At 45.5% G+C, this 20,618-nt stretch overlaps 1 protein-coding gene across 1 annotated transcript in view; it reads left to right on the top strand.

Annotated features, from left to right (window-relative positions):
* The first annotated feature begins 6,633 nt into the window (after positions 1–6,633).
* The window catches only part of RBM5 (RNA binding motif protein 5), a 40,349-nt gene continuing 26,364 nt past the window's right edge, over positions 6,634–20,618 (top strand). The window contains exons 1-4 of the mRNA XM_055134871.1: positions 6,634–6,755; positions 8,063–8,138; positions 11,200–11,365; positions 13,241–13,396. Of these exons, the coding sequence (XP_054990846.1) occupies positions 8,122–8,138; positions 11,200–11,365; positions 13,241–13,396 (339 nt within the window). The 5' untranslated portion in view covers positions 6,634–6,755; positions 8,063–8,121. The remainder of the gene's footprint in view (positions 6,756–8,062; positions 8,139–11,199; positions 11,366–13,240; positions 13,397–20,618) is intronic.

A 20,618-nucleotide genomic window follows, 5' to 3' on the forward strand; every position in this document is an offset into this window, starting at 1 on the left:
GGAATCTAACACAGGTCGGCTGCATGCAAGGCAAGTGCCCTGCCTGCTGTCCTGTCTCTCCAACCCCAATCTTTAATATGTTTTAAAGGGCTGGAACACATGCTTTGCATATAGGAACACCTCTTTTGGTCCCATATGCCACATCCTTTAAGCAACTGCCAGAAGAACCTGAATACAGCAAGTGCAACACCAATAGTAGCAGAAAACTTCCCAGTGGGGGTGGGGGAATGTTTTTGTCCATTCAAGTGGAAAGCATCTGGAGCACATTGACTTAGACATTGAGAGGCCCAGGTTATAGGAAATGGGCCGTTTAAACCTTCTCAGCCCTGGACTGATGCACTCCATGAGCCCTTCTGCTCTGACTAATGGACTGTAGTACCATGGTGTTGCATCTCAGTGCTTCCCAACGTCCTTTGCTGAGTAGGCCTTTTGAGTGCTGACTCAGCTTTTTCCTGATCTGAACAAATCAAGATTTTCTTCTCTTGAGTCATCTTTTCAGATGAAGGGTAAGCTGTGGAACTGTTGTCTCGTTGTTCATTAATTTGCTCAAACGGGCACCAGTAATGTCTCCATTGTGAGACTTGTTACTGTTTTTGGCATGTTGAATACACCACGGGTAGTTTGCCAGGCTCTGCCGTGCGGGCAGTATACTCTCAGTAGCTTGCGGGGCTGTCCGAGAGGGATGAAGGAATCGAACCCAGGTTGGCCACGTGAAGCTGTCTGAACACATAATTTAAATACTTCATTGTTTTAATTGTGATGGGGGAGGGGGGCTTACTCCTGGCATTGTGCTCAGGAGTTACCCCGATTGAGCTCAGAGGACCATATGTGGTGCCAGGCAGGGATCAAACCCGTGTGTGAGGCAAGCACCCTACCCCTGTTTTTTTTTTTTTTTTTTTTTTGCTTTTTGGGTCACACCCAGCGATACTCAGGGGTTACTTCTGGCTTTGCACTCAGGAATTGCTCCTGGCAGTGCTTGGGGGACCATATGGGATGCCGAGGATAGAACCCAGGTCGGCCGTGTGCAAGGCAAACGCCCTACCCGCTGAAGCACCCTACCCTCTGTACTATGGCTCCAGCCCCTAAATACTTCACTGTTGAAGACTTTTTTTTTTTTAAGATCTTCACTGCATCATCCCTTTGTGACATCTCAATTACGCTGGTGTGGTTCTCGGGTGACTTGTGTGAAGTGGGGAGGAGGGAGGTGGCAGTCTCGAGAAAGGAATCTGCCTCTTTCTCTCCACACCTCTGCTGCCCCAGGAATGACTGGGATATCTAGGACAGATAAGAGTCTGCTGTGGAGGCTGGAGTGATAGCACAGCGGGTAGGGCGTTTGCCTTGGACGTGGCCGACCCAGATTCGATTCCCAGAGTCCCATATGGTCCCCTGAGCACCGCCAGGAGTAATTCCTGAGTGCAAAGCCAGGAGTGACCCCTGTGCATTGCCAGGTGTGACCCAAAAAGAAAGAAAAAAAAGAGTCTGCTGTGAATCTTGCTCCTTGCAGGAAGTCAGTCCTAAACTGTATCCAGGCCTTTTGAGTCCTTGCCTTTCCCTCTCAGAAAAGAATTTCAGGAGATGAGCAGTAAAGTAAAAACATTTTATTTAGAAGTTCTGAGAAAGAGAGAGTAATACACTTAAAAGAGAATGTGAGCTTTTCCAGAGTGCAGAGGGAGCCCCAGTATACATCTCGGCATTAGAGTATGAAAGTTATGAAAGTGCATATCTCAGGACCAAAGCAATAGTACAGCAGGTAGGTGTCTGCCGTGCATGGGGGAAAAACCCTGGTTTGATCTTGACGTCCCATATGGTCCCCCAAGCACCACCAGGAGTTAGTTTCTGAGTGCAGAGCCAAGAGTAACCCTTGAGCATCACTAGATGTACACCTCCTCACCCCCAATAAAAAGTACATGTATATCTCAGGGGAAATGTGGATGACTTGCTTGGACATCCCCAGCAATACATGGATGTTGAAGACTTCTATAGAATCAACTTAGATGACCCAGCAAAAGCATCATCAAGTTATTAAGTGGTCAGTCTATGAATGTTTGAGAGTTCCCTAACATTCGGGCAAGACCAGCATAAGTCTCTGAGCCAGTGAGATTGTCCACTGGAGAGGAAGATAGTTATTAACCGATAACTATTGTGATGAACTCTGGAGAAGTATAGCAAGCAACTAGATGGTATGCCAGGGACTTCGTCCTCATTTGGTAGTAATAGTATCTTCCCTTGGGACCAGAACAATAGTACAGCAGCCATAAGGCTCTTGCCTTGCCTGCAGCAGACCCAGATTCTATCTCTAGCACTCCATAGGGTCCCAGAGCCCTCCAGGAATGATGATCGCTGAGCACATCCAAGTGCACCCCCTACCCCCACAAAACATTAACGTCTTCCCTGAAGGAAGTCTTGAAGCTCAGTTCACAGATACTAGTTTGGCCATTTACATCACTTTGTTTTTTAGTTTCATTTTGCCACTTTAGTGGAGATTTTGCTATTGAAAATAATCTAAGTTTTATTTATTTATTTATTTACTTATTTATTTTTGGTGTGTGGGCAGGGGGCCATGGAGGGCACTCCTGACAGTGTTCAGGGGTTACTTCTGACTCTGCTCAGGGATAACTCCTGGCAGGCTCAGGGGACCCTATGGAGTTGATAGTAATTGATGCCAGGATAGGACCCAGATGGGCTGCATGCAAGGCAAGTGCCCTGCTATACTACTGCTCAGGACCCTAAAGTATTTAATATGTTTTAAAAGCATTGTTCTAAATATTGATAAAAATGATGTAAAAGGTGTTACATGATCTCCCTGGGAAGTTCCCTGAGGCCTTTGATGAGAGTGCAAGCTACATGAGCCTGAGGATCTTGGGTAATTTATTTTTACTACAGTATCCTCGGGCTAGGCTCAGGTCCTAACACAGTGACTAATGCTGATTGCCTATATCTCGGTTCAGCAAAGCCTTTAGTTTCTTTGTATAGGCAAGAGAGCTCACATAAATCTTTCCTACTTTATATTCTAGAGAAGCAGGTCCTAGTTTGAGACCAAAATATGAACTAGTGTTTCATTTTTCCAAGATAAGGATAAAACACCTAAGAAAGAATAAAAGAACTCTTAATATCAAAAAGGTAAGAAAGACCATCTTAAAGTTATATCTTTTTTCTTTGTAGTATATTTGGGGAGAGGAATGGTTTGAGCCATGCCCAGAGGTGCTCAGGGGCTGTTCTTGGCTTGGGGTTGGATACCAGAGATCATCTTGGGATCAGCTACCTGCAAGACAAGCAAGCACCTTACCCCCTCTATTCTCTCTCCCAGTTCTGTTTTGTTTTGTTTTAGTGACATATGTAGTGGTTTGGTATTTGGGCCCTATCTTCCGGTGCTCAGGGCTTACTCCTGGCTCTATGCTCACGGGTCACTCCAGGCAGGGCTCAGGTTACCACATGGGGTGCTGACAATTGGACCTAGGCTGGGCTGTGTAAGGCAAGTGCCTCACCCACTGTACTGTTCCCGTTTTGGTTTTTTTTTTTTTTGCTTTTTTTTTTGGGGGGGGGGTCACACCTGGTGATGCACAGGGCTTACTCCTGGCTCTGCACTCAGGAATTACCCCTGGCAGTGCTCAGGGGACCATATGGGATGCTGGGATTTGAACCTGGGTTGGCCTCATGCAAGGCAGACTCCCTACCCGCTGTGCTATCGCTCCAGCCCCTCCCGTTTTTTTGTTTTTTTGTTTTTTTCTTTTTGGGTCACACCCGGCGATGCACAGGGGTTACTCCTGGCTCTGCACTCAGGAATCACCCCTGGCCGTGCTCAGGGGACCATATGGGATGCTGTGATTTGAACCCGGGTCGGGCGCATGCAAGGCAAACGCCCTACCCGCTGTGCTATCTCTCCAACCCCAACCCCTCCCGTTTTGTTTTAACAAAAATTTAACTTGTTGTCTTTGTCTTCCTTAGCTGAGACTTGGCAAACTTCTATACCCATATCAACTATCAATCAGGACTTTGGAGGCAGTGCTCTGGTCCTCAGTCAGCTACAAAAGACGTTTTGAATAGTGGCACTTTCCTTTGGATGAAATCCATCTTTTTTTCCCTAGACACTACTAAGTTTAAAAGTTACTTTCTGGGGCTGGAGTGATAGTACAGCAGGTAAGGCACTTGCCCTATATGCTGACGACCTGGGCTCCATCCCTAGCAACACATGACTTCATGAGTGCAGCCAGGTGTGATCCCTGAGTACAATCAGGACCAAGCCCTAATCACAGTTAGGTGTGTCCCAGCACCTCCCTGTGACAGTGATTTTGTGGGGCTGGAGAGATAATACAGGGGTTGTTTCTTGCCTTGCAAGGAGTCTTCCCTGGTTAGATCCTGACACCACATTAAGGTCCTTTGAATACTGCCATGAGTGATCCCCGAATGCAGAGTTAGGAGTAAGCCCTGAACATAGGCAGATATGACACAAAAACAAAATTTTTTTTCACAGTTTAATCTTTTTTTATTATTTTTATTTTAATGAATCACTGTAAAATTTTTAATTAAAGGAATAATTTTATGTCACTTCTGAATAACCATATAATTTTTAAGCCTAGTTATATGTTACAGATCAGGGCTGGAGTGGTAGCACAGCAGGTAAGACATTTGCCTTGCACATGGCCAACCCAGGTTCGATTCCTCTGTGCCCTCCAAGAGCCCGGCAAGCTACCGAGAGTATCTTGCCCCCATGGCAGAGCCTGGCAAGCTACCTGTGGCATATTCGATATGCCAAAAACAGTAACAAGAAGTCTCACAATGGAGACGTTACTGGTGCCTGCTCAGCAAATTGATGAGCAACGGGATGACAGTGATAGAGTAATACAGAGTAATGAACTCAGGCAGCAACCCTAGGAATATTCAGAAGTGGGGCTGGTGAGATAGTATAGTGGTTGATATGTTTGCCTTGATAGTGGCCAGCTCCAGTTCAATTCCTGGCACCATATATAGTTCCCAGAGAGCCTATAGTCCACATATAGTTTACCAATAGTGATCTCTGAACAAAGCTTGGTGTGATTCCAAATACTTCCTCCCACCAAAAAAAGAAAAAAGTTAAAGTAACTATTAAGCTGCTTTGAGAATAAGGTAGTCAACTACCAATAGCCATGGCACCAGTAGGGGCACTGAGGAAACACAGTAGTGAACAAAAAAGACAAAAGTCCCATCTTTTCTAGAGTTATGGTTTGGCACTTTTTTTTAGGGGGGGCCACACCTGGCAACAATGCTCAGGGCTTAATCCTGGCTCTCTGCTCAAGAATCAGTCCTGGTGGTGCTTGGGAACCATATGGGATGCCAAGGATCAAACCCAGGTTGACTACATGAAAGGCAAGAGAATGGCTGTACTATCACTCCAGTACTCCTTTTTTGAGTTTATACTGTAATGGTCCAGGGTATAGATTCTGAAAACTTAACTAGTTGTTTTGTTTTTATTTTTGTTTTTTTGCTTTTGGGGTCACACCCAGCAATACACAGGGGTTACTCCTGGCTCTGCACTCAGGAATCACCCCTGGCGGTGCTCAGGGGACCATATGGGATGCTGGGAATCGAACCCGGTTCGGCCGCGTGCAAGGCAAACGCCCTACCCGCTATGCTATTGCTCCAGCCCCAAAACTTAACTAGTTTTTTGTTTGCTTTTGAACCACACCTGGCAGTGCTCAGGGTTTACTCCTGGCTCTGGCTCAGAGACCCTCCTGTGTTTGAACCCTATTGAACCCTAGTTGGCTGCACAAAGTGCCCTGCTTGCTGCACTATGGCTTTGCCCCCAAGCTTACTAGTTGATATGTTAGTTCTGCGTGACCTACTATTGTCTGGAAAATAATGACAATAATCGTGACTTGAGGCAGCTAAAAGCAGCCAGATCCTAGATAGGCTTTGAAGGCAGAGTCAGCAGTACTTGCTGATTGGTTGAGAGAAAAGTGAATGACTGAGGTTTTTGTCACGAGAACAGCAAGTTCCTTTTATGAGTTGGGGAAGGTTGTGAAGGATGTGGGTGGGTGTTTGTAACTTTGAGATACTGTGGAACTACCAAGTAATAATAAAATAACTTTGGAAAAGCTATTTTTGAGCCCTTACCTTATGCAAAAGCATATCGAAGATACTCAGAAACCTGCCTTAAAAAGTTCTTAGTTTTCATAAATATCCGTTTCTTCACCTGCAAAATGGGCTTAACATCTTATTGATTTATGAAGATACAAATAGATATTTGGAAAGCATCTAACCAAATAACCTAATGCCAAAAAAAAGGCAATAGGAGATCAGCTAACGTTCCTTCTCTTAAAAGTCGGATTAAACGAGATGTTTTGCACCGCGTTAGTGACAGCTGACTATTCCCTAAGACCTTGATGGCAAAGAATTCCAGTAGCAAAGAGCTTTAACCCAAGTCTGCAAAAGGAAAATTGGCAATTTGCTGGTAGGTTTGTTTGTTACGTTACGTTACTTTTTTTTTTTTTTCCGCTTGCCGGTAATTTTGAAGAAAAGAAAATACACAGGAAATGAACAGTCCTGGAGTGTGTGACAGGCCGCCCTAGCGACCACACTTCCCAGCAGCCCTCGCGCAGCCCGGCGCCTCCGCCGATTGGACGAGGCCTCGAGCCGAGTGGCGGGGGAGGGGAGAGGCGCGAGGTACTGTGGGTAGGAGACGGCCGTCGGCGGAGGCGCCATTTTGTGAAGCGGCCGTACCCTGTTGGAGGTTCTGGGACCTTAAACCGCCACTGCTGCTGCTTCCGTCCCTCTTGAGGGTGAGTGCCGCGGCCGCCAGCAGCAGAGAGCGGCTCTTGCTTTTGAGACAGCCCCCGGAGAAGCCTCCTGTCGCCGCGGTCGGTGGCCCATCCGCGCCAGCCGCTGCTCACCAAGGGGCTCAGCTACCCACGGCATTGGGTCGCTTCGCTCCTCCTCTGCCCTGTCAGCTTTCAGAAGGGGTGTCCTCTCGCCCAGCGCCAAGCCCCCTCCTTTCGGGCTCCGGGTTTGTCCCTGCCAGGACGCGTTTCCCACCCCGCCACTAACGGCGGCGGGAACCATCGTCCGTCCCTCAGAGACGCCTCGGGGCCGGCTTGGCCGTTTGCAGCCGCCATCGGCCCCGCAGCCGCACCTGAATCGCTTATTTCGGGGAGGCCAGGCAGGGAAGCTCGGAGGGAGCGAGGGGCCGGTGCGGGGGGCCGGGGAGAGAGCCGGGCGCGCCGGGCACGCCGGGCAGTGGCGCAGACCGTAAGCGCCGCCATCTCGGCTGCGACACCCCACGGAGGTGGGTCAGGGCACTGCCCCGAGGAATCGCTTTTGCCCACGGCCTGGTTTTCGCCCAGATGGTTCTCTTTCCCCGTATTCGCTCCGGAAATTGTTGGCCGAGCGCCCACCGGTAGGTAGAACGGGCGCCGGGCACGGCTGTAACGCGCTAGTCAGAAGGAGCGGACCCGGGGCGCGATTCCGGGGGGCGACATTTGGGCCCCGCCGGGTGCTGCGAGGCCGGCCGCGGGCTCGAGAGCGGTGGTGATTGTTCCCGAAGAATGACGTCGTGTGGAGTTTTTGCTCTGTGTGAAATGGACCTGATGGAGATAGCTTCGGAGCCGCCGTTGTGCTTATACATGGAGTCCATTTTTAGCCATTCAGTATCCAGCTTCTAGAAGGTTCTTAGCTCTCCTTGTGGCGTCTGTTCATTTCAGGTTGCTCCTTGCATTAACAAAAAAGACGTTGTTATTACTGTGTTAACAGTCAGCTACCCCGTTGGCGTTGCTTTGACCCACGACACAGGGTGCTGATTGTGCGTCTCCCCTTTTTGCTTTGTAATCATAAGGTGAAAAGCCGGGAAGTGGTCTTATGCTTGCGGCCTTTTGTAAGTTGATTACGGAATATGGAATCCAGTCGTTTCCAGTATCCTTGGTCTTTCTGCTATGCTCTTCGTTACCAAAAGTTGACATAATTTTAAATGTTGACAGTTGGTCCCCACCTCCTTCCCTCCCACCATAATCACTATTCATGGTTTGTGAAATTTCAATCTTAACTGCTCCAGCTTGTCCCAGATAGATTTATGGGATCTCTTTTTGTCTCCTAGGGGGACAAAAATCCAAAATTTGAACTATTGGAGCAGCGTGCTAGATCTTCAGTGAGAAAATGGGTTCGGACAAGCGGTAAGTTACTTCTGTACATTGCCTTTATTTAATCCTGATATTTCACTGAGTAGTGAACTGTTTAGAAGCTGTTATTTTATCAAACAAATACTTGGGTACCTTATTACTGTCAGCACTTTCTTGCCCTCAGCAGCATGCAAGCGAACCATACAGTGATAAAGGAAATTGAGGTACTGTTTGAACACAAAGGAAGCTTGTTGCTTTTCTTCAGACAGCCAGGAATGCTTCCTGGAGAAAGTATTTTCTTAAGGTCAAGTCCAGAAAGTATGTATTAGACAAAAGCTGTCAGAGTGGAATGGATCACTGACAATCGCTGGGTGCATAACAATCTGTGCGAAGCCATCTGAGTACATGGTCTGCCACTTTGCACACTCCCTGCCCTGTAGCAGATTGTCCATAAATTTCTGTTCTTATATTGCCCTCTAGTGAAATGATCCGGATTTATAAAGCCAAACAGTTTTGGATCATGTGTTACATGAATGGATTTTGGGGTGTTTCAGGTTTTTTGGGGGAGGCCGATTGGGTCACACCTGGTGATGCTCCGCAGTTACTCCAGGCTCTGCACTCAGGAGGTAACTCCTGGTGTTGCTCAGGGGCCATATGGGATGCCAGGGATCACCCTACCTGCTGTGTACTATCTATCACTTTGGCTCCTCATGTGTTATATTAAAAAGAATAGAAAAACTTAGAAGAATTTGGGGAATTAAGATAAGCATGTTTATGGTGTTGTCCATTAATTCTTCCACTCAAAACATTTGATTTAAACACATAATCTTTACTTTTTTTAAATAAACTCAGTATCTCCTTAGTTACTGAGATCAGTTTTAGTGAGGAATTCAGATTGATAAACCTGAAAGAGACTTAGGAATGCGTTCTCTCTCTCTCTCTCTCTCTCTCTCTCTCTCTCTCTCTCTCTCTCTCTCTCATATGCTGTCAGCATTCTGTCATTTATTTATTTGTTTATTTATTTATTTATTTTATTTATTATTATTATTATTTTTTTTTGCTTTTTGGGTCACACCTGGCGATGCACAGGGGTCACTCCTGGCTCTGCACTCAGGAATTACCCCTGGCGGTGCTCAGGGGACCATATGGGATGCTGGGATTCGAACCCGGGTTGGCCGCGTGCAAGGCAAACGCCCTACCCGCTGTGCTATCGCTCCAGCCCTGGGAAACACAAATTTCTGTCATTTAAAAAAAAAAAAAGACTTAAAATTTAACGTTTATCAGGGCCAGAGCAATAGTACAGCGGGTAGGGTGTTTGCCTTGCACTCGGCCTACCTGGGTTCAATCCCCCACAGGAGTAACCCCTGAGCATCGCTGGGTGTGACCCAAAAAGCAAAAAAAAAAAAAAAAAAAGTTAACATTTATCTTAAATAAAGGGTCTCTATTCTCATTGGAACAGTCCTTGATTCCTTGTTACATTGTTTGCTTTTTGTTGTTTGTATGTACTAAAAGGTCCTTGGGACTAGAGATAGCTCATAAGCTGAGAGTGCTTTTAGGGAAGCCTAGGTTTGTTCCCCAGAGCAGAGAGCCAGGAATAGCCCCTGAGTACCAGTGGATGTGGCCCAGAAAACTAAAACAGGAAAGAAAGAAAAAAAGCACCCTTATAAGTCTTTTCTTTGTTTTAGAAGCCAAATAAACAATGTATCTCAGTCTTAGCAATTGAGTTTAAATCTCTTATTAGATGAAGCCCAATCTGTTTAGTGGGTCCAGAGTGATAGTACAGCAGAATACTAGCTTTGCATGATGCTGACCTGAGTTTAATCTCCAGTACACCATATGATCTCACCAAGAGTGATCCCTCAGTGTAGAGCTGGCAGTAAGCCCTGAGCACAGCCACGTGTGGCCCCCAAACAAATCAGTGCTGTCCAGTAATAAAGAATAAACGAGGTGTGGGGCTGGAGAGATAGCACAGCGGGTAGGGCGTTTGCCTTGCACGCGGCCGACCCGGGTTCAAATCCCAGCATCCCATATGGTCCCCTGAGCATGGCCAGGGGTAATTCCTGAGTGCAGAGCCAGGAGTAACCACTGTGCATCGCCAGGTGTGACCCAAAAAGCAAAAAATAAATAAATAAATAAACGAGGTGTTTTCATAAGTAACAACAGTCTGATGACAATGCTACCTATATCTAAGAGGTATTGTTAATTGGTGGTGGATTGGAGGAGTGGGTTTGGACACACAACTAATTTGATTTATCTGGGTTCTAAGTTCATTATGTGGTAGTGTAAAACTCCTAAGAATACATGAGTTAAAATGCATTTTCCAGAGCCCAAGTGATAGTACAGTGGTTTGGGTACTTGACTTTGTCAACCCAGATTTAATCTTGGCACCCAGCCTGGTTCCATGAGCTCTACTAAGAGCTTCTAAGAGTCATCCCTGAGTGCTGAGCTAGGAATAAGCCCTGAGCACCACAGGTTGTAACCCAAATGCAAAAGCATTTGCTTTTTTTTTTTTTTTCCTTTTTGGGTCACTCCTGGCAGTGCTCGGGACCATATGGGATGCTGGGAATCGAACCTGGGTCGGCCGCGTGCAAGGCAAATGCCATACCCGCTGTGCTATTGCCCCAGCCCCTAAAAAAAGCATTTGCTTTTGAAATTGTGAGAAATGCTGTTTCTTTTTATCTTTAATAAGTACTGAATTGGGGATGAAAATAAACATTTCACAGACTTGAGAAAGTGCAGAATATATTTGAACAACCTGAACCTTTTTGAAAACTATTAATTTCAAACATTTGGTTGCTGTATTTTTGTATTTTTACATTTTCATGAATTTCCAAAAATTACTTGTGTACTGTAATTTGGCAATCTAAGGACATGAACTATTTTGTCTGTTTTTGTTGTTGCTTGGGGGGACACCATATGTCATGTTGCTGGAGATCAGGCGTGGGTTTGTTGCATGCAAGACATGCTCCCTATATACTCTAAAGTTACTCTTCGGTCCCACATTGAGCTACTTGAATATCTAATAAATTGGACTGGGAGTGTATTTCCACATTATTTTTTAAAGGAACAATGTGTGATTTACTCTGGAGTTAATAAAAATTATTTTCCTTGGCAGAGTGAGTCGAACAGAACGTAGTGGAAGGTATGGTTCCATCATAGACAGAGATGACCGTGATGAACGTGACTCCAGAAGCAGACGGAGGGACTCAGATTACAAAAGATCTAGTGATGATCGGAGGGGTGATAGATATGATGACTACCGGGATTATGATAGTCCAGAGGTGAGTAATCAGCAGCTACTTAACTGTTATTTTGGGGGTTTTTTGTTTTGTTTTTGTTTTTTAAAGTCACACCCGGCAATGCACAGGGGTCATTCCTGGCTTATGCACTCAGGAATACCCCTGGCGGTGCTCAGGGGACCATATGGAATGCTGGGATTCGAACCCGGGTCGGCCACGTGCAAGGCAAACGCCCTACCCGCTGTGCTATCACTCCAGCCCTACTTAACTGTTTGTTAAAATATAAGTTGTTGCAGAGAACCTCCAGGATTCTTTTTTTTTTTTCTTTTTGGGGCACACCCAGCGATGCTCAGGGGTTACTCCTGGCTTTGCACTCAGGAATTATTCCTGGCAGTGCTTGGGGGACCATATGGGATGCCGGGGATCGAACCCTGGTCGGCCGCGTGCAAGGCAAACGCCCTACCCGCTGTGCTATCACTCTGGCCCCACCTCCAGGATTCTTGAGATAAATATATCAGATGTGGAAATTTGGGGTCTTTTATTCAAACCCCCCCCCTTTTTTTTTTTAATTGAATATCCATGAGATAGGCCTTTACAAAGCTTTTGTTCATGATTGGGTTTCAGTCACACTATGATCCAATATCCCTCCACCAGTGTACCCATTTCCCTCTCACTGTCCCCCAGCACACACACACCACACCACACCACACCCCCGCTCCCCCAGCCTCCCTCTATGGCGGGCACTTTTCTCCTGGCTCTGCACTCAGGAATCACTGCTGGAGAGCAAAGGGTACCATATAGTGTTCCTGGGATTGAACCCAGATTGGCCGAATACAAGGCAAGCGCCCTGCCCACTGTACTCTTGCTCTAGCCCCAGTTTTTATTTGGTTTGGCAGTCACACCCACCTGTGCATAGAACTCCTAGCTTTGCTCTCAGGTATCATTCTTGTTGGTCTCTAGTGACCATATGAAGTACCTGGGTTGAACTGGGCTCAAGAGATTGAGCTTGGGTTGGGCACATGCAAGGCAAGCGTCTTACCTGCTGTACTATCTCTCTGGCCCCTATTTGAAAATATTTTGTGTTAAAGGATATAATAATATGTATGTACATACACCATACATCAGGCCACATTCTTTAAGCAGTCAAATGTGTGGCCTCATTTAGTTCTCACTATAATTCAGAAAACAAGCATTCCCAAAGATCATAAGGCACATTCGTATATCATCCATAAGGCTTGGGCATATTTTCTTCCTTTGTTTTTTTTTTTTTTTTTGGTCACACCCAGCGATGCACAGGGGTCACTCCTGGCTCATGCACTCAGGAATTACTCCTGGCGGTGCCCGGGGGACCATATGGGATGCTGGGATTCGAACCCGGGTCGGCCGCGTGCAAGGCAAACGCCCTACCCGCTGTGCTATCACTCCAGCCCCAAGGCTTGGGCGTATTTTCAAAAATAGTTTTGGTTGCTTCTTTATGCTTACCAGATGGGATAATGCCAAATTCATAAATCATTTACTAAAGCCAAATAGAGGGCCAGGATATTTGCCTTGTATGTAACTGGTCTAGGTTTGATCCCCAGCACCCTATCTGATCAGTCCTGAGATGCACCAGGCCCCAAAACAAAAATTTTAAATAAAGCCAGTTAGATCGTGGTGAGGTTTTTATTCCCCTACATTTATTTCCATATACATACATAGCTTTAGTTAGGGAAACTTGTGCTACCTATATAATTTTGCATGGTTCTTCTCACCCTTGTGTATAATCTTCATATTATAACAGGTAATGATCTTTCATTGTTGAAGTATGATGAGTTCTTTCAAATGATGATTTCATCCAGTTTGTTTTTTTCTTCTTTAGAAAACAGTGCAGTGAAAGCATCTAGGTGTTTAATTGTAATTTTGTTTATTATAAATCAGAGAGAACGGGAAAGAAGAAACAGTGACCGATCTGAAGATGGCTACCATTCAGATGGTGATTATGGCGAACATGATTACAGACATGACATCAGTGATGAGAGGGAGAGTAAGACCATCATGCTGCGCGGCCTTCCTATCACCATCACAGAGAGCGATGTAAGGAGAAACAGTATTCTTGAACAGCTCAGTAGACACAGCAAACATTGAACTTAGTATTTTCTCACACTAGTCTTTTGGGTAGAGTTCTTGAAATTCGTAGAGGTAAATTTATATTTAGACTTTGAAATTCAGTGTAGAAGCTCAGAAGTTCCTTAAATATTGGGTACAGATTTTGTTCTTTCCATTGACTTTAGATGTTCATTTATATTAAATTGGTTTCTGATTGTTAAAGATATATCCACTAAAACACTTAAGAGATTAGGGGCTGGAGCAATAGTACAGCAGGTAGGGCATTTGCCTTGCACGCGGCTGATCCAGGTTTGATTCCCAGCATCCCATAAGGTCCCCCAAGCACCGCCAGGAGTAATTTCCTCAGTTTAAAGTCAGGAGTAACCTCTGTGCATTGCCAGGTGTCACCCAAAAAGCAAAAAAAAAAAAAAAAAGACTGAGATTAGCTCAGGAGCCTTTTTGTTTTGTTTTGTTTTGTTTTTGGGTCACACCTGGCGATGCACAGGGGTTACTCCTGGCTCTGCACTCAGGAATTACTCCTGGCGGTGCTCAGGGGACCATATGGGATGCTGGGATTTGAACCCGGGTTGGCCTCGTGCAAGGCAAACGCCCTACCCGCTGTGCTATCGCTCCAGCCCCTGGCTCAGGAGTCTTGAACTGAGCCAAGTTGATGCCCAACACTAGGTGATCCAATCCCTGCCTTCCCAAGCACCACCAGTATAACCCTGGTGGCCCCTAGCTCAGGAGTCTTGAACTGAGCCAAGTTGATGCCCAACACCAGGTGATCCAATCCCTCCCTTCCCAAGCACCACCAGTATAACCCTGGTGGCCCCCAGCACTCCTAGGCCTGATCTGTGCCACATCATAACTAAGTTCTCACATTGCACATTGACCAGGTTAGCCAAGTACTGCCAGGATTGTCTCCAGACACCCCCCACACACACACACTGAGCATAATTTAGAAAGTTCCAAAACAAAAACCACTCATCATTTGTCCCCCATTAGATTTGATGAAAATTATGCATTTAAAACTTCTGAGAAGCTTGTTGAAACAGTATTATTTCCTGACCTCCACTATTCAGGCTGAACCGATAGGCCTTGGTATATATAGTAGGCTTTGCCTAGTTTCCATCAGCTTCTCAGGCCCTCACCCAATCTTTCCCCTCACATCTTTGCCCCTTAGACCACTTTTGATGTGTTCATTCTACTAAACTATATTCTTAAAAGCTAAATTTAGGGCTGGAGAAATAGTATCCCTGTATCACTGTAATCCCGTTCCTCATCCATTTGCTCAAGGGGGAACCAGTAACATCTCTATTGTGAGACTTGTAACTTTTTTGACATATCAAATACGCCATGGGTAGCTTGCCAGGCTCTGCCATGTGGGCGAGATACTCTTGGTAGTTTGCCAGGCTCTCCGAGAGGGCGGAGGAATCAAACCCTGAGTCAGCCACATGCAAGGCAAATGCCCTACCCACTGTGCTATCACTTCAGCCCTGGAGAAATAGTACATGAGTTAAAGAGCTTGCCTTGCATGTTGCCAATCCTGGTTAGATCCTTGGCACTATATATGGTTCTCCAAGCACCAGGAATGATATCTGATCATCACCAGTTGATGTCCAAAACACTGTTTCCTATGTGGTTATCAACGTGTATTTTATTTTCCCCCCATAATATTGATTTAGAACTAGAGATTCCTTCCTGGTTTGTGTGAGACCTTGGATTTTTATCCCCAGCACCACAAAAATTATGAAAACAGGCTTCTGGGTAAAGTGATCATTACCAATTCCCAGTCCTTGAGTGCAGGAAATTATTCAGTAAACATTGGTGACATGAATGTGAGGTTTTGAAATATGCTTTTTGGGTCACACCCAGCAATGCTCAGGGGTTACTCCTGGCTTTGTACTCAGGAATTACTCCTGGCGGTGCTTGGGGGACCATAGGGATGCTGGGGATCGAACCCGGGTCGGCTGTGTGCAAGCCAAATGCCCTACCCGCTATGCTATCGATAGCTCCAGCCCCTAAAAGTATGCTTTTGAAAGATGTAATGCACAGCATTATGTATATTAGCATCTAGTATCTTGAAATATTCAAAGTACTTTCTGACTATAGTTTTATGAATTTTAGGTAAAACTGAAAGCAAGTATTGAATTCCTACAGCTTCAACCTAAAAACATTGGAAGTGGCACATGAGATGGAATGTTTGAGTTAATAGTGTATTATCCCAAGGCCAGAGCAATAGTATAGTAAGGTGTTGGCCTTGTACAGTGCCAGCCTGGGTTCAATTCCTGGCATCCCATATGGTCCCCTTAGTACAGAACCAAGAGTGAGCACTGAGCTCCTCTGGGTATGTCCCGAATAGCACCACTAACCGCCCCCTCCACCCCATTTTCCCCCAAAAAAGATAAGATCCCATTGTTTATTACCTGCTGCACACCTGCTCCAATATGCACTATTAATGGTCCAATAGTTCAGACCAATGAATCTTGCCTAGACAAAGCTTATGGATGAATTCTGCCTACATAATTCTTATAGCTTATGTTCTGCTTGTAGGTCAGCAAATGATGAAGACAGTTCATGTAAAAAGGGGTCAGTATTGGAAGGGGTCATTTGAACGACTTGAAGTTTCAGGGCAGTTGTTACTAATAGAAACTGAGGAAAGGTTCCATAGAGAAACTAGTTGAAGGGTAAAAATGGGGGCCTGAAGAAATGACTTGAAGGTCTAGAGTGCATGCTTTGCATTCAGGAGCCCTGGTGCAGTCCACTCTGGCATCTTAATGGTTCCCAAGGATTTCCCCAATGGCTAGTTAGTGACCTCCAACCATTGAACAGCACTAGTTGTGGTCCAAGATAAAAAAAATAAATAAGATGTTTGGTCTAATGAATACCTAGTTGAGATGTGTGGTAGACTGGTCTTCCTATTATTAGTTGGGAGAGTCATGTAAGCAGACCTAAGGAAAGAAAGGTACTGAATATGGCAACTTTATTTATTTATTCATTTATTTATTTGCTTTTTGGGTCATACCCAGCAATGCTCAGGGGTTCCTCCTGGCTCTGCACTCAGGAATTACCCCTGGTGGTGCTCAGGGGGCCATATGGGATGCTGGGAATTGAACCCGGGTCGGACACATGCAAGGCAAACGCCCTACCCGCTGTGCTAATGCTCCAGCCCCAGCAATTTGATTTAAAAATCAAAGGCTAGGGGCTGGAGAGATAGCACAGCGGGTAGGGCGTTTGCCTTGCACGCGGCCGACCCGGGTTCAATTCCCAGCATCCCATATGGCCCCCTGAGCACCACCAGGGGTAATTCCTGAGTGCAGAGCCAGGAGTAACCCCTGTGCATCGCCAGGTGTGACCCAAAAAGCAAAAAAAAAAAAAAAATAAAAAAATAAAAATCAAAGGCTTTTGGTTAGGAAAGAGGCCAATGTTGAGGTGCAGTTGTCCCCGGTGTTTAAACCTTTAAAAACCCAGCAAATCTTAAAAGTTACTGAGGGATTTACTTGGTAGCAAATGCTATGAAGTTGGAAAGGTGGATAAAAAGAGATAATGGAGAAACAAGGAAATAGTTTAGATATTAACAGTAATGTGCTTGTCAAGTAAAGGATGCAAGAAACCTGCTGGGAGTCAAGGGATTCGGTTGTTTTTTGTGGTTTGTTTTTTTGTTTGTTTTGCATGGACTTGCTTTTGAACCTCCCCAATTTGCTGGGAGCCTCCAGTGGTACACCTATTTTGCTTGATCTAACCCAACACTTTGCTCATATAAGATATGTACTCTAGCTAGCCCTTTGATCTACTTCCCCAGCCCAGTGTTGCCTAGTGGATCAGAATGGTCTTTGATAGATGGACCTGGAGTATAGCAAGTAGGGTATTTACCTTGCAAATTGAGACCGACTTGGCTTCAATCCCAGGCATCCTATAGTCCCACAAGCACCACCAAGAGTAATTCCTGAATACAAACCCAGGAGTAACGCCTGAGCACTTCCAAGTATGGTGCAAAAAAAAAAAAATCTAGGGATAGTGACCCTGGGAACTCTTAGAAGTGGGCAGGTTGGGAGATAGGTGTATTACTTTACCTTTGGGGGTCTGCCTCCTGGTAATGAAACAAGATTATGCTTGAGTATTTCAGGTTTCTTTCTCCCCAACCCTAACCTGACAGTCCTTAGGGGTTATTCCTGGCTCTACACTCAGAAATTAGCTCTGTCAATGCTTGGGGAACCATATGGAACCTAGGTTGGCCATGTGCAAGACAAAAACCCTACCCTTTGTATTATCACTGTGGTCTCAGGTTTTGGTTTTGGTTTTGGTTTTGGTTTTTGCCTGGAGTGGGTAGAGGGCACACCTGGTGATCCATATCATTGCACTCTCAGGACTCAGGAAACACTCCTGGCCGTGGTTGGAGAACCATATGGGATTCTGAGGATCAAACCCAGGTCACCTATGTGCAAGGCAAACACCCTACCTACTTGCATTATCTCCCATACTTATTTCAGGTTTCTTTAATGAAATAGAGGAGACTAATATGGTGTTGCCCCTAGAGGTGCTCTGAGGATCATAACGGTGCTGAAGGTTGAACCTGGATTGGCCATGTACTAGGAAGACACCTTACCTACTGTTCTATTTCTCTGGCCCCTCAGATCCTACTTTAAAATTTAATATTTATGCATTTTCAGAAGTTAATTATTTACATTATTTGCCTTTTTAGTTTATGCCTCCCAGTTGTCATGTATTAACAGTCTTTATTTTATTTTTTATTTTTTTTGGATTTTTGGGTCACACCCGGTGATGCACAGGGGTTACTCCTGGCTCTTGACTCAGAAATTACCCCTGGCGGTGTTCAGGGGACCACATGGGATGCTGGGAATCGAACCCGGGTCAGCCATGTGCAAGGCAAACGCCCTACCTGCTGTGCTATCGCTCCAGCCCCCTGTATTAACAGTCTTTATGTTATTTTATCTTTACCCTTTATTTGGGGTTGGGAGAAGCTTAAGCATATTATGCATATTCTTTACCACTGAACTACATGATTGTCTCTTATGTTACTGTTGCAATGACTGGGAGTTGCATACTTGTATAACCATGGTACAGGCCTGGGGTCACACGTGACATTGTAGGGCTCACCATGGTTTGCTTTCCCTTAGGTGCAGTTCTTGCGCAGTACTCCTTGCGGGAGGGAGGTGTCACTTTCTGTCCATATCCTGGCACCTCTTTTTAGTTGCAGTAATAGCTGGGGATCACACCCCTGGCCACAGTTGACTGCAATGGGCCAGGACTGGTGGCACCAGCAATTACAGGTAGCAGAGCTGCTAAGTTCACTCTTGTCCTCATAATACTTTGAGAATATGTAGTTTTTGTTTTGTTGTTTTTGTGTTTTGGACCACACCCAGTGAAGTATCCTGGCTCTGTGCTAAGGGATCACTCCCAGTGGGCTCTGGGGACATATGTGGTGCTAAGGATCGAACTCAGGTCAGCTGTGTTCAAGGCAAACACCCTAGCTGTTGTACTGTCGCTCTGACCCCAAAGTTGTTTTGAGGCCAAAGCCAGTATTTATCTTGGCTACTCCTGGCCCGGTGGTCAGGAATTATTCCAACAACACTCGGGGCGTTACAGTACCGGGGTCAGAACCTAGTCACTGCATGCAAAGCATGTGATCCAGCATTTTGAGTGATCTCCTCAGCCCAAATACCTCATGACCATTCACTTAACTCTAAACCACTGTGCTGTTCTAGGCCTACATATCTGTCTTTACTCTGGTGACTAACTATGTGGTTACTCTGTTATTAAACATGAACTTGAATCACATGGTGAGGTATAGTTAGAAACAGTGTTTCTCATACTTTTTGAAAAATAGATATAATAGGCTACTTATTATATGTGGATATAATACAGATAAAAGAGTGGTTAAGAATATTGAAAAATTGCTCTAGAAAAAGAACAAAATTTGTCTTGTTAGGTTTCTATGAACCTATCACTGTATCACTGTCGTCCTGTTGCACATCGATTTGCTCGAGTGGGCACCAGTCTCATTTGTCCTGTTGTGTTCAGGGTCAGGGGAATGAGGCCCATTATTATTAGTTTTTGGCATATCGAATATGCCATGGGTAGCTTGCCAGGCTCTGCCGTGCAAGATTCTGCATCACTCTCTTCCAGGAGCTTTGTCTCTGGATCTTGGTCATTGATGAGATTACGTGGCACTGAGGGCAGTTTGTGGGTGTGGCTGCCAAGCTACTGAAAAATGGGGGCCTGGGTGAAGGAAGCCCAGTCCTGATCTGAGCAGGCTTGGAGATCTCAGCCACAGGTCCTGCATACCTGGGTTCCTCTGTCAGTTCCTTCTTTCAGTATTTTCATCAACTAATAGTACAAATCTTATTCCGTGTGTTATGTAACTAGAGACACCTTTTTTAATATATGGTTGAAACAATGATGAACTCGCAGCCAGCAATACTATAATTCATACTACAGCTCTTTTAACACATATTTTCTCTGTAAGGGATATCTCAACTTTCTTGTGTTTTGGTTTTTTTTTTTTTTTGGGGGGGGGGTCACACCCGGCGATGCACAGGGGTTACTCCTGGCTCTGCACTCAGGAATTACCCCTGGCAGTGCTCAGGGGACCATATGGGATGCTGGGAATCGAACCCGGGTCGGCCGCGTGCAAGGCAAACGCCCTACCCGCTGTGCTATCACTCCAGCCCCCTCAACTTTCTTGTGCTTAGGAGTAAGAGCTAGTATTTGGAGCCTTTTGAAGAGATAGGGTGGGGGGCGGTGGCTATATCCAACAGTGCTCAGTGGGTTACTCTCTAGTTTTGGAAGCCAGTAGGAGCTCAGGTACAGTACAGTGCCAAGGATTGAATACAAATTTCCACATGGAAACAGTGTTCCAGCTCTTAGACTTATCACCATAGTCCCTTAGAGAGTCCTTTTTGTTTTTGTTTTGGGCCACACCTGTAGGTGCCCAGGGGTTACTCCTGGCTCTGCACTCAGGAAATACTCCTGACAGTGCTTGGGGGACCATTGGGATGCCGGGAATCAAACCTAGGTCTTCCGCATGCAAAGCAAGTGCCTTATCCTCTGTACTATCTCTCCAGCCCTGCCCCTGGAGAGTTTTAACCAGAAAAGTCACCAACAAAAAGTTCAAGAATGAAAAACTGCACTAAGGACACTTTAAAATATAATGGCTAAGGGCCATGGATGTGACTCTATGATAAAGTGC

Source organism: Sorex araneus, chromosome 4 (genome assembly GCF_027595985.1).
Source record: "Sorex araneus isolate mSorAra2 chromosome 4, mSorAra2.pri, whole genome shotgun sequence".
NCBI lineage: Eukaryota > Metazoa > Chordata > Mammalia > Eulipotyphla > Soricidae > Sorex > Sorex araneus.